The 13,690-nt window shown below is 38.7% G+C and overlaps 1 protein-coding gene across 2 annotated transcripts in view; it reads left to right on the top strand.

The window, feature by feature from the left end:
* ZNF518B (zinc finger protein 518B) overlaps positions 1-13,624 on the top strand; it is a 13,860-nt gene extending 236 nt beyond the window's left edge. Inside the window, exons 1-2 of one of the 2 annotated variants that reach the window (XM_041402768.1) lie at positions 89-265; positions 7,302-13,624. In XM_041402768.1, coding sequence (XP_041258702.1) covers positions 7,504-10,728 — 3,225 coding nt within the window. In that variant the 5' untranslated portion in view covers positions 89-265; positions 7,302-7,503 and the 3' untranslated portion in view covers positions 10,729-13,624. Of the gene's footprint in view, positions 1-88; positions 266-7,301 lie in introns of those variants that run through there. The other variant, XM_041402767.1, reaches the window with a different exon arrangement.
* The last annotated feature ends 66 nt before the right edge of the window (positions 13,625-13,690 follow it).

The following is a 13,690-nucleotide window of genomic DNA, read 5'->3' as shown; positions in this document are numbered from 1 at the left end:
CCGCGCAGCGCCCGCCCCGCTCCGCTCCGCACCGCATCCCCGCGGCGCCGCGCTCGGGCCCGCGCACGGCAGCCAGCGGCCGAGGGAGGCCGCCCTTCCGCGGAGAGGCGGCAGCACGGTGCGTGGGTGGGCTGGATGCCCAAGAAAAGGAGGTTTTTGGTGCTTGCTGTCTCGTGGACGCCATCAGGCCGCTTTGGACTCGCCTGGACTAAAGCTGTTGTCCAGGTTTGTCGTCTTGGTCATCCTGAAGAAAAGGAGCTTTCGGGTTAGTAAATGTATTCATGAGAAAAATAGAACATCCTGTGTTTTGTGTGCAAATATGGTTCTTTTGAGTGTTTGGGCATAAGGTTGGCTTAATTGAATTCCATATTGAATTTTGTTGCAAGACAGTCTATCATTGAATAGTGTTGCATTGGACACTTAAAGTAATTTAGACGTATAAACCGATTTTCTTCTAAATATATAATCTAGTGTTATCGTATATGTAGCCAAAAAGTGTCCTGCAATGTACATTTAATTTAGAAAGTCTGCTTTGCAGTTAAGAAGACTAGTGGTGTTTTACAGGATTTTTCTAGCGTCTGTTGTGCATTGTTACTGCAGTAGGTGGTTACAGTCAAGGCTCTTTTCTTGCATGTACAAACAGTATGTGGATAATTTTATCAGGAATACAATCTGGAAATCAATTTTAACATCCACATGAGTGCTTTGAGATCTGGGCGTGGAGTGTTATGTGCTTTTAATGGAACTCTTCCTCCTCTTCTCCCATTTTCTTCAGTGCCATACTTCCTTGCTATATTTCCTACAGGCCTCAGAGCTCAAGAGTAGGGTGATGCTTTATACTAGTCATTATGCTCTGGGTATGCAGGAAGACTTTGAAAATCGTTGTGCATTGTGTGCAATGATGAAATGAACAGCACAGGTTTAAAAAAAATTGATCATACATGTAGTGATAAACAACTCTATAAATGTCTCTGAGCACTCTAGAATACTGCTTCTGATACAGTAGTTATTTGGTAATGCCTTGTTTAGCTTATTGCAGGAAGACCACCAAGCAGTTGAATGATACGACAGAAATGTGTCTCTTTCAGATACAAATCAAGCTAGGCCTTGTTCCTAGAGCCGCAGGGAAGCAGACCTCCATTTCAGTAGAATGCTGCATGGTACATACATGTACCTGCGTCCATTCAATGCCAAAAAACGTTAGTAGATTGGACAGTTTTTCACTTACGCATTCAAAAAATAGTGATTTCCTTTCAATCAGTGTTTTGCATGACTTTGTAAATAATAAACATTTTATGTGTAATTTATTTTTTTCTGTAGAGTGAAAGAACTGTATATTTTTTTAATAAAAATGAGCTCTGAAAACTTGGTGCATGGTCCTTGCTCTTCTTAATTGTCTGCGTTATCATTCTTCATTCATTTTGCTTTGAAAAACCTCATGTGAATTTCAGCTAAAAACCAAGAACTGTTATGACTGTGTGATTAGCTGTTATTGTGAGACAGAATGGCTTTTTAAGAAGAAGTACTTGTAGACAGAATTTCTTTGGTACATTTGAATTGTTTGTTTTTTAATATAAAATTAATTATTTTAATTAATGCAATATGTAATACTTGAATGAAGCACTTTGGCTCTCTCCCAGTCATTAGGCCTAAAATTAGTGACTGGTAATTGGCATCCGTGTAGTTGGGTCAGTAGAACAGTTAACTCTGCTGAACAGAGATAGTTGATGTTAAACAGTCAGTATATGCATGTTTTATATATATATATATATGTATGTATATATATACTTGCAAAATACATGCAAGGTAATTTTAAGCATGCAAAGAGATTGAAATTTTTCACAGTGGCTCAAATGTTATACTCTGCATCCTCCTGATGCAGTGATGCACAGTGTCCTCCAATTCTGTTTAAACTTGTTTTTCTTAGGGATGACTTATGTAGGCTTTTCAGTACCAAAGCATGGCTTGATTATTGGCTGCAGTCTGTGATCTTTGTGCACGAGAGGTGTGTGCTTTGCTGAAGTAAGGGCTCATTTATTTGATCACATGGGCTAAATGCATCCTGCTCATCACACCCTTTTCATTGATAGCAGCATGTAGTTTGAACTAAAAGAACCTAAAGCCCTGGAATGTACATATTCTTCTTTGAAATGATGAGCAAATTTTTGATGTATTTGAAGTAAATAGAAATTTCCAGTCTGACAGTGGCCACATCAGTGGTTTGTAACCTACTGCAGTGCAAGAACCCTTGTACTGGTTAAATTTGGCATAGTCAGGCTGCAGAGGATGTTTTGTCCTATTTTCCTTTGTTTTAATGCATCTTTGTTTTTTAACCTTTATGTACCTGGGATGTCCAGAGTTTGGAATGCCTTTTAATTTCTGTGCGTCTGTTAGTCTCTTGTGTCTTGAGCAGCAAAGTTCAAGATATGATACTATTGTGTGAAAGGTGGAAATGTTTGTTTCTTTGAATGCCTGACCTTTTAATGTCACTGAATTGCAGATGTTTGGTAGGAGTGAATGGGAAAATTTGGTTTATCTTTCTTGTGATGTCTTTTTTCCATGTGCTTTTTTTTCCCCCCCTCTCTAATCTAGGATCTCTATTTTTTTTTAATGTTTCCTAATTTAGGTACTTTGTTGTGTTTCTTAATATTTTTATATTTTTTTTCTGAATTAATTCCTGTGAAGACTAACTGGAATTGACTTTGACACTCTTAGTGTCTCTTATTTCATTTTTCATCCATCCCATTCCTGTGTTTGCCATTGACACTCTTTGTAGACTTCGAGGTCTTTCTTTAATGATATCTTTGGGTTGGTCTGTGTGCACTGCATATGATTATAATTGAAAATCAACTATCTTTTAATTAAATCTTCTGAAGCGTGTTTCTGCCAATCCTTCAAATACCAAAACAAATCTTTAGGGGAATTCCTCCCCCTCCCCACCTTCCCCAGTGGTATGGAGTGAAGGTATGTAATGTTCACCTCCCTGTGTACGTTGATGGTCTTGGCTTTCTGAAATAACTAGAAAAAAAATTTTTTTAAATACAGGCATGAAATTACAACATAATTTTGGGCTTGTTATCCAAAATAAGTATAAATTTGAGCTGTTTGTATCAAAACCTTTGTTATTAACTGGTCAGTGTTCAGGGTACATGGCAAAAAACTAGCTGTGAAGACAGCAGAGATGTTACTTCGACATCAACTGGTTATTCAGTTCATTTTTTTACCTTTTACTGGGTCTGGCTGGGATGGAGTTAAATTTCTTGAAAGCAGCCTGTACAGTGCTGTGGCTAAAACCATCTTGATAACGCACTGTTGTTTTGGGTGTTGCTGCACAATGCTTGCACATCAAGGTTTTCTTCCCCCCCCCCCCCTCTATTGAGTAGGCATGGGGTGGGCAAGAGATTGGGAGGGCACAAAGCTGGGACAGCTGCCCAGAATTGGTCTGGGGATAGTCCACATCATACAGTGCTGTGCTCAGCCATGAAAACTGGAAGCAGAGGGAGAAGGGCGGAGGGGGGTTGCCTTCCAGGGTGCCTGCTGCTCGGAGACTGGCTGGGCATTGGTTTGCTTCTGGAAGGTGGTGAGTGATTTCCCTTATGTCACCTCCCTGCTTCTTTCCTTCTGTTTAACTGCCTTTGTCCTGACCCAGAAACTTTCCTGTGCTTCTTCTCTCCTCTACTCTCCTTGCTGCTGAGGGAGGGGAGGGTGGGACAGCAGGAAGCAGCTCTGTGGCTGCGTGGCTGCTGCCTGGGACCAACCTGGGCACACAGGGAATGCAGGCACGCCAGCACTTGAAACCTGCATTCTAGCAACATGGTATTGGTCACAGGTCTGCATGAAAACGTGGTTTTGGGCTTAAACCATGGCAGACTTTCCTACATATACCTGTTTGAATTAGAAAAATTTGGTAGGATTGCTAGCCTGTTCTTTGAATTACCTCTGTTAAATTTTTCTGGCGTAGTCTTGGACTGAGAAGCCCAGAACTGTTAATTTGGAGTGTTCTGAAAATATTTGACTGTGTTTCTTGTACTTTCTTGCCCTTTAAAGGTTGAGGATTCTTTTTCATATTCTCCCATAAAATGAAATCTACTGAGTTAAAAAAATACAAGAAAATTCTCAGGGTTTATACCTTTTCTTGTGGTCAAGGATGTTGATGGCATAAATTCTCTACACTTAGCTTTCAGTTAGTTCACATGGAGGGCAGTTTCAGTATTAATGGAAAGATGTTAACAGCAGAAAAAAGCAAATACTGATGTAGCTTCCCCGTTTCCTTTCAAATGCCATGTACTTCTTTCTTAAAGCTGTATAGAAATGCATAAAGCGTCTTTGGTCTGAATCTTGAGCTTATCAGATCTCTTATTATCTTCTCCTGAAATAAAACAGTGGATGTCCTGAACATAGGCCTACCACCACACTTGTGTAAAAGCAGGTTAGTCTTAAGTCTAGAAAGTGGTAGTAGCCAGGGAAGGATGTTCCATCTGAACTACCACAAACATTTTGCTTTTCAGTCTTCTTTAGAATCAGGCTAATAGAGCACATAATGTCATCCACATTAGAATTTGTTGAAGAAAATTCTCCAGATCATGATACAGCAGTCATGCACTCCTTCCTGCAAGGCTGCCATTGATTTGTTTTTCAAATTGTGTGTATTTTCACAGCTGTCTGCATTGCAATGAGATGAGATTACTACAGTTCTAGAACTACTCACTAAGGAGATTTATTGTACACCCATCCATCTGCTTAAGAGTGAAAAGCTTATTATGTTGTCCCTAACCAGTTTTCTGACTTACTTTTACTGTTGTTTGTGGTCACATCAGAACACTTTGAAGAGCCCTAAATTTTGGGCAGCATTGATATAGCAGTTATGGATATTGATGGAGTACAGGGAAGATCATGGAATCACTGAGTGGTTTGCGTTGGAAGAGACCTAGTTCAACCTCCTGCCATGAGAAACAATGCTTTCCACTGGACCAGATTGCTCAGGGCTCCATCCAGCCTGGCCTTCAACACTACAGGAATGGGGCATCCACAGCTTCTCTGCACAGCCTGTTCCAGTGCCTCACAGTAATGAATTTCTTCCCAATATCTAATTTAAATCTACCTTTCTTCAGCTGGAAGCCATTCCCCCTTGTCCTATCACTGCATGCCCTTGTGAAAAGTCCCTTTCTAGCCTTCTTGAAAGTCCTCTTTCAGTACTTGAAGGTGTTATAAGGTCTCTGTGAAGCCACCTCTTAAGGCTGAACAACCTCAGCTCTCAGCCTGTCCTCATGGGAGGAGTGCTTCAGCCCTGTGATAAGCTTTGAATGGGTCCAGAGGAGGGTCCACTGAACATCTTCCTTGTGTTGGGGACCCCAAAGCTGGATGCAGCTGCAGTCCAGGTGGGGTCTCATGACAGCAGAGTGGGAGAATTGCCTCCCTCACTGTGCTGGCTATGCTGCTTTTGATGCAGTGCAGAGTGCATCAAAATGCATGGTTGCTTTCTGGGTTGTGAGCACATAAGATGCTGGAAAACCTTCTTGGGTCAGATATTTAGTCCTGTCAAGCCACTGGGAAGATCACAGAATTATTTAGTCTGGAAAAGACCTACAAGATCATCAAGTCCAACCTGTAACCCAGCACTGCCAAGCTAACCACTAAACCATATCCTTGAGTGCCCAGTTTACATGTCTTTTATATCCCCAGGGATGTTAATTCCATCCCCAGGAGGTAACTGCACCACTTCCATAGATAACCTGTTCCAATTATTGACAACCCTTTCAATGAAAGTTTTTTCTTAATATTCAGTCTAAACGTGCTCTGGTGCAACTTGAGGCAATTTCCTCTTTTCCTGTCACTTGTTACCTGGGAGAAGTGGCTGACTCCCACCTGACTACAGCCTCCTTTCAGGTAGTTACAGAGAGCAATAAGGTCTCCCCTGAGTCCCCTTTTTGACTTCCCCAGCTCCCTCAGCCAGTCCTTGTAACATTTACTCTCTAGACCTTTCACCAGCTCTGTTGCCCTTCTCTGGACTTGCTCAGGCATCTCAATGTCTTTCCAGTGTTGTAGTTCAATTTCTTGATTACCATATGATCATTGTGATGGGAAGCTGCTTAAGTGAACTCAGCACTGTGCTTTTGACGTTCAAATCAGGCCCTAATCTCTGTAGGTACATTCGGTGTGGATCTGGACTTCAGAAGCAGAAGCCTTTTGTGGGGTGTATTGGAAAACAGAAGTAACCTCATGCAATTGAGCCTGTTTGTGATTGCAAGTGTGTGCAACAGTATGCCTATAACTAATGATGTTAGAATAAGAAAGGTGTTGATTGGATTTCATGTATGTCTCAAAAGCCTAATTTAATTGTTTATTTTCCAAATAATAGTGGTTTCATAGTCTTGCCAAAAGCTTAAAGGCTGAGATCATCTTCCTGTTAAATATAGTAGAGAGACAGAGTGCTGGAACCTGTGGGCCAAACATATTGCGTGTGTTAATTTGGTGTTTTACAGTGATATTACTGATCTCCCTCTGCCTTATGTTGCATTGTTTATTTTGCTTGATTGACATTCTGTTTTATTAGGATGAGTGAATTATTTATATGCTTGTCCACATATATAGAAGTGATTACACTGTAATATTAATAGAAGAAAAAGTAATTAATTTTGCAGCCACAGATTGTTTTGACTTCATTGCTTTGAGAACATGTGAAGCATAAATCACATCTTGTTATGAATTAGAGTTTAAGACTGTTTGTATCTGAAACATTGGCACTGATTAAAAAAGAACTTCCTTCTGTATGTCAGGAATTTCCATGCTAGCTTAAAAATTCTTTTATTTAAAAACAAACTAATAGTTCTGTGTTTCTAATAACCATCACAGTCACATTCTCTTTCCCTGCTATTCACATATGAATGGAACTTGCATGTTTCATGATAACTTGTCCTGAGTTGAGGGCTATGTATGAACTGAAATCATACTCTGCTGCTCAGTTCTGTTATCAAGTATCTTGTTTGGCTTATAAATGTTTCTTAAGTGTAAAATTTTTCATGACATGGGAGAAATACCATAAACTCTTCAGGTTTTGATGTGTAGCAGGTAATTATACGAATTTGGGAATGTTTTGAATGAGAGCAAATGTTGAAGGATTATTTGATTTGGTATGTTTTAGAGTTATTGGTTGTATATGCAGAATACAATCAGTGTATATTGACAGTAGACTTGCACTCTCTAATTCAGCTGTAGTCCACTAATAGTTCAATTATTAGTTCATTGTATTTCAGTGATCATTGAATCTTAATTGACTTAATGTTCTGCTTTTTATTCTTTAGTGCTGCAAGCTGATCGACTAAGACCATGGAATATAGTATGGATGCAGTTGCTTGAACATCATTTCTTCCAAAGCTTATATTCTGCAGATTGGTTGCCTCAATGATTGATTCATAAGAAATATACACAGGACTAATACCAAGAAAACAGTCTGTCTGTTGCTGTTGTGTTTAATGAAGATGGTGCAGAGTTGCTTCATTTGAAATGCAGTTGAAAAAAATGAGGGAAATTTTACCAAGATTGTACTCTGGCCAAATTAATGATAAAAATAATTCTTTAACTACATCCCCAAAGCAATCTGATGATAAAACACATCTGTCAAAAGGGGCAGATGATCAAAACTGCTGTTACCAAGGAACTGAGGCTGAGAACAATAAGTTGTCACTGATAAGCTGTATAAAGTGCAGAAATGTTCAGAAAATTTCAATGCAAGATATAGAGAAACATAAGAAGCTTGAGTGGACTGAAGACAGAAATTTCATCTGCAAGAAGTGCAGTCATATTAAACCACCAGCTTTTGATTTTGTTCCTGAGGGTGCCAATGATGCAGACTATGAAAAACATGAAAGAAAAACCCCAAGTAAAACCCAGAAAACGTTTAAAGTAAAAAATTTTCTGCCAGGCAAATACTACTGTGATAAATGCAGATTTTCAACAAAGGATCCTTTACAGTATAAAAAGCATGTAGGGCAACATGAAGAAATTAAATTTCTTTGTTCCCACTGTAGTTATGTATCCTACACCAAAGGAGAATTCCAGAGACATTTGGTGAAGCACACTGGAACCTTTCCGTATCAGTGTGAGTACTGTGAATATGGTGCTGTTAGACATGACTATATTGTTAAACATACGAGAAGAGTACATGAAACACCCAGAAAACGGCTGTCAAATACTCTCATGAACCACAAGCAAAAGAAGCAGAGTCAAAGCACTTTATGTAAAAAGCAGAAATACAATAAAATTCCTTTCCAAAATGAACTTTCAAATTTGTCTTCAAATATGGTTTTTGAGATTCCAAGTAAAGCAACTAAAACAGTCTGCTCATCTGAAAATGTAGAATGTAGCATAAACACATCATCGGTCCAGGATAAGACAATATTGGAGCCATCTGAAATGAGTGTATGTGAGAATCAAAGTGTGGAGGTTGAGGTTTATTCTCCAAAAACAGAGCCTTTACAACCTGGGATGCCTTTAACAGTAATTGCACCATCTGAACTTGTAGTTCCTTCCAACTGTTTAGCTCAGATAGTAGAGCTGAAAATAGTGAATGGAGCACAGCAGCTGGTTCTTAAACTAATTCCTATGAAAGAAGCAACTTACAAACCTGTGAACTGTGCAGAAGAGGAACTTGAGAATCAAGCTATAGAACAATCTGCAGAAGTAAAGAAAACATCTGTGTGTCCAAATGAGTTACTAACTATGGAAGTGAATGTAAACAAATTATCCAGTGTTAGTGACCATCTTAATTCGGATAGTATGTATGACAAGAATTCTGAATGTTTTTGTTCTTCTGATTCTCAGCTCTCAGGCTATAGCTCTGTATCTCTACAGAGGGACGATACATCAAAATTATGCTTTCATTTGGTGAAAGGTAGTGATGCCCATTCAGGTGTTATAGAACTTTGCTCTCCATCTCTGGTGATGAACAGTACTGGAAAAAAAAGTGATCTTAAATCCTCAAGGGGGAAAGTAGATGGAAAAAATAGTTTGCATAGTGATCTGTTCTGTTATGAGGAAGGTGGAGATACATACCGTCCAAAATACGCTTCTGTTTCCGAAGGTAAAAGTTCCAAGAATGTTTCAGTAGAAGCTGCTCAGGAGGGCAAGAATTTTTCTGCTGTCCATAAAGAAAAGAATGCATCGTCTGTGAAGAGAGTTGACAAGGAACATAGGAGTCTACCACTCAGCTCTACCGAAGCACATATAGCTGGAAAGGGTTTTGATAAAAAATCTATTACATCTTCTGAAGCAGGAAAAAACTTACATGTTACTAAAACTCCAGCTTTTGAGGATATACCATCTGGTTTGAGCAAAATAAAGAGAACTGAAGCCATAAGCCAAAAGAGTAGTCATCTTCTGGAATCACTTGAACTACAGAAGATGGAAAATAAAGGCAGTCCTTTTGAAGGACCTGTTATTTCATCTGTATTTTCTCTTAGCTCTGGGACTGAAAATGTTCCAGAGGATGTCAGATGGGATGACACAACACGCAAGAAGAAATCAGCAACATTGCTGTGTAGAAAGATTGCTCAGCTCATGTCTGCTGCTGAACCTAACATGAAATCTGTGCCCTTGAGATGTCAGGCTTCTAGTAAAAAGTCGCTTTTGCCTCCAGAGAGTTCAGCAAGCTGTGAGGGAGCTGTTTGTGCCACTGAAGTGGAACAACCTGTAACTTTGTCTGAAGGACATGGTGGAAGAAGTGTGATTAGTAGTGAAGAACACAGTGAAGATCAGCTCTTTACATTTGCAAGAACTTCTAAAAATAGGGTAACTAAAAATTCCCATGTTGCTACCCCAGTGTTTATCCCCAAAGGGACGATGCTGAGAGTGCTGAATGCTACAGGCAGTCAAAGCTCATACGGAATAGAAAACAGGAGCGAAGCGTCAGCTCCTGTGCATCGCAATGAAATGTTTCTGCCTCGCCCGGTCCCCGTCAGTGTTTCTGAGACACTCAGCAGCAATTTCCCATGTTTGCCTAATCAGAGCGAACCAGGTGCTGAGTCCCAAACTATATCACTCAGGCAAAGACCAAAGCGAGAGGCAAGTGCTAAAAATAACAGCAAGCAAACTGGTGTACCATTTCAGAAAAGCAGTGATGTGAGCAAGCAAAGCAAGCCCTATTCAAAAAGTCCCAAAAATAAGGCAAGACAAACAAGCTTCAGAGAACTTCCTAGGAGGAAAACAAGAGCTCAGTTGGAAACCACTTCAAGTTCTGATATGTCTTACCTGTTGACAGCAAGACGTCTTCGACTTCTTCCTCTGAAAATGAATCAGTTGATAAAATGCCCTCGTCGTAATCAGCCAGTTGTGGTACTAAACCATCCTGATGTTGATTCACCAGAGATAATTAATGTCATGAAGACTATCAACAAGTATAAAGGTCAAGTCCTGAAAGTAGTTCTGTCAGAAAGGACAAGCAGTTGTCTTGGTGTCAAACGTTATCGGAAGCGTCTTACTCTTCAGAATGCTGAGACAGGAAACCAAGCAAAAAAGCGGAGTATGCTAAAAATGAAGCTAAAAAAGACCCACAAAAACAACTACCAAGTGGTGGAAAGTTCACCAGCTGAAGCACTTCGGTGTCTCTTTAAGTGTTGGTTTTGTGGAAGAGTATATATGGACCAAGAAGAATGGATAAGTCATGGACAGAGACACTTAATAGAGGCAACCAAGGGTTGGGATGTTCTTTCTCTTCAAGCAAGAAAACGTTAAGTGAGAGCCCAGGGGAGGTTTCCCCTCTTGCTTTTAATGAGTGACACTAACTAGCTTGAAATGGAGGACAGAAATAACTGCTTTATTTTGCCAAAAGTCCTCTGCTGTTAGCAAAATGGAGAAAAGAGTAGAGGTACAGAGAGACAGAGAATCTGACAGTGAGGATTAAGCACCACTTTGCACTCTTGTGATTGAAATTTGTGTTGGAGGTCAGCTTCATCTGTTCCATAGGAGAAATTTGAAGAAGATTTGCTATGCAAACATCTTTCTAGTTACCTTAGGATACTGTGCTGTACGTGGTTTGTGCTAGGTCTGTATGGATTAAAACCTTAGATGATGAGATCTTTGTAAATTTAACAGAATTTAGTTTGCTTTGTTACAGCATGGTGTTTCAGAGATCGAGCACATCTGTATGGAAATGCACCTTTGGTCCTCTGTGGGCAGCAAGTGGAAGTCATAGGTTTTAGCAGCAAATTAAGCACTACGCATAAAAAGTAAAATTTCAATGCAAGTGCTGTGTTTCAGTGAAATAAAAACACTTCTGCTGACTTCAGAGGAGGGTGTAAATGAAAAATCTAGGGAATCAGTTACTCCTGGTAGGTCAGATAGCACAAAAAAATTTAATTTTGTTTGGTACTGAGTCTTTACCTAGACTGTATTGTGTAGATGCGAGGGAGCAGAACACTGTCAGGATTCTGTGCCATCAAGCCAGAAATACTTTCAGGCTTGGGCTGATAGTGGAAAGTGCTTCTTTATGGCCTCAAGGCTGTTTTAAAATAGTATTAGTCAAACATAAACTCTGTACCACCTTGTGTGTGATAGAAGCATTTACAGACTCAGTATTTGGTTAGAACTCTAGTTGGTGAGCCTTTTTATTAGGGAACTTGTTGAAGACTTTTCAAACTGAAAAGCCATGTTGCACAGCTTTTACATTGACAGTGTTGAACCAGATTTTCAGTGCAATCTTTCATCATATTTAAGAATTTAGATGTTGTTGCAATTTATTTTTTGTAGGCCTCAAATTCATACAAGCATGTGCCTAGTTACAGATTATGTCTGATGCGTACTGACTTCAGTGCAGTGTAAACATTGCTCAGTTGCTTAAACACTTCTCTAAATCAGGGCCAAATTACAGCTTTTTAGTAAAAAAGAGGGATGGATGACACTGAAGTTACTGTTTCTGTATGTGAGCTGTGGATGTTTCTCTTCATTTTGTCAATTTTAAATCATTTTAGAGTCATATAGAATGAAGTATAAGGAAGCACATACTTACAATTAAAATAATGTGTTACAGTTTTAGAAGTATGAAAATCAATACTGACTCTAATGCTGGATGTGTGTTCTATGTTTGAACTGGGACTTCTCTGGTAAACTGGTAGTCCCTAACTCTTTTCACTGATGGTGCATTTTTGTAAACAGTTTAGCTGGGAATATTTTTTTATATACTCCAGCGGATTATACATTGTTTTGATAAAATATTTATCATATCTACATTAGAATGTAAATATTTTAAAACTCCATCTGACTGAGGTTTACTTTCAAAACCACTTATTGCTTTCCCATAATTTTGCAATACAGTGTTAAAATCCTTCCAATAGCTGGTGCTTTAAGTCAGATCTTTTCGTCATGTACACACGAAAATTTTTGTATCATTTGTATCAGACTAAACTGCTCCACAGAACAAGCTTTGTTTTTCCTGTTTTGTCAATAATAAGGAAATGACAGTTCTCATTTTGTATTCAAATGGAATTATATTTTTTTAGATGGGTACACTAGAGGGTTTTTTCCCCCCACTTCGTATGCTTTGATGCCAAACCTAACAGTGCTTATTTGCATTTTCAATGGTGAAGATAGTTTCCATTTTAAAATTATAGCATAACATATAAAATGAATACTGAAATGGTTAACACAAAAAACCCCATGGTTAGCATTCCTCATTTGTTTTAATTCCATCAATCCAGGTTACTGGCTGAATCAATTTTGTTTCTGTAGAAGCTACCAAATAAATAGTTTTGAATTTGCTTTGTAAGAGTTGTCACTGGCAAAATCAGAACATTGCTCATGAAAGCTGTACTGGGGGAAACGGAGAAAGTGTTGCTGCTCAGCTTTGTGGATTCTGGATGGTTTAAGTATGCTAGTAATGCTTGTCTTCTGTAAGCAAGTTTACTGTTTACTTTAGTAAACATCTGCAAAGCTCTGTACGTCACTGCCATAATCTGTTATCTAAATTGTTGAGCCTTGGGGTTTTTATAGTTTTTAATTTAAATTTTTTTTTGTTTCAACATGAAAACCTTTTGTAAGTTAAATTGTATTGTGGTTATGAAATTCTTAAAGCAGATTATGTCATGCTTTTTATTATGAACTCTGCTAAACTCTATTTTAGCAGCTTCTGTTTTGTTACTTTTATTAGATAAAATTAAGTCAGAATAATTTCCTTCAAGTTTAACAGTGTCATCAGTTTGAGAGAAATTATTTACAGCGGATGTTTTCTTCCCTTTTGACTCATCATTGAGAAATAAAAAGGTTGAAAGAAAGTAACAATCAGCTGCTGAATTTTTTTAGAGCTAGTTTGTACCACACATAGTACGTCATAAATTGGGTTGGAATGTTGTGGTTTTGGGCTTGAGTGGTTTTGTTCTTGTTCCTGTTCTGTAAGGATAAAGTAACTGAGGTTCTAAAGTAATTAGGTTATTGTAATATACCTTTTCTGGTATATTGCAATAACCTAGTCAAACTTCTGAGTGTGGTTAGGAAGGTTATCGATGCTGTGCAGAAAAATCCCTTCATGTACATGTGGAATTGTAGTTTGCCTTCATATACATAGAGAATTTAGCTAGGCTTCCAAAACTCAAATTGTATGAATAAATATTTCTGTATTTTTTTTCTGGAAAAATAATCACATTCTCATGTTCTTTGCTCATACACACTAGAGCATGTTTTCTTGCTGGTTTTGAAGTACATC

This window comes from Onychostruthus taczanowskii, unplaced genomic scaffold (genome assembly GCF_017590055.1).
Source record: "Onychostruthus taczanowskii isolate IOZ18803 unplaced genomic scaffold, ASM1759005v1 scaffold2, whole genome shotgun sequence".
Taxonomy (NCBI): Eukaryota; Metazoa; Chordata; class Aves; order Passeriformes; family Passeridae; genus Onychostruthus; species Onychostruthus taczanowskii.
The sequence above is the reverse complement of the archived record's forward strand: the minus strand, read 5'-3'. Positions and strand labels throughout refer to the sequence as shown.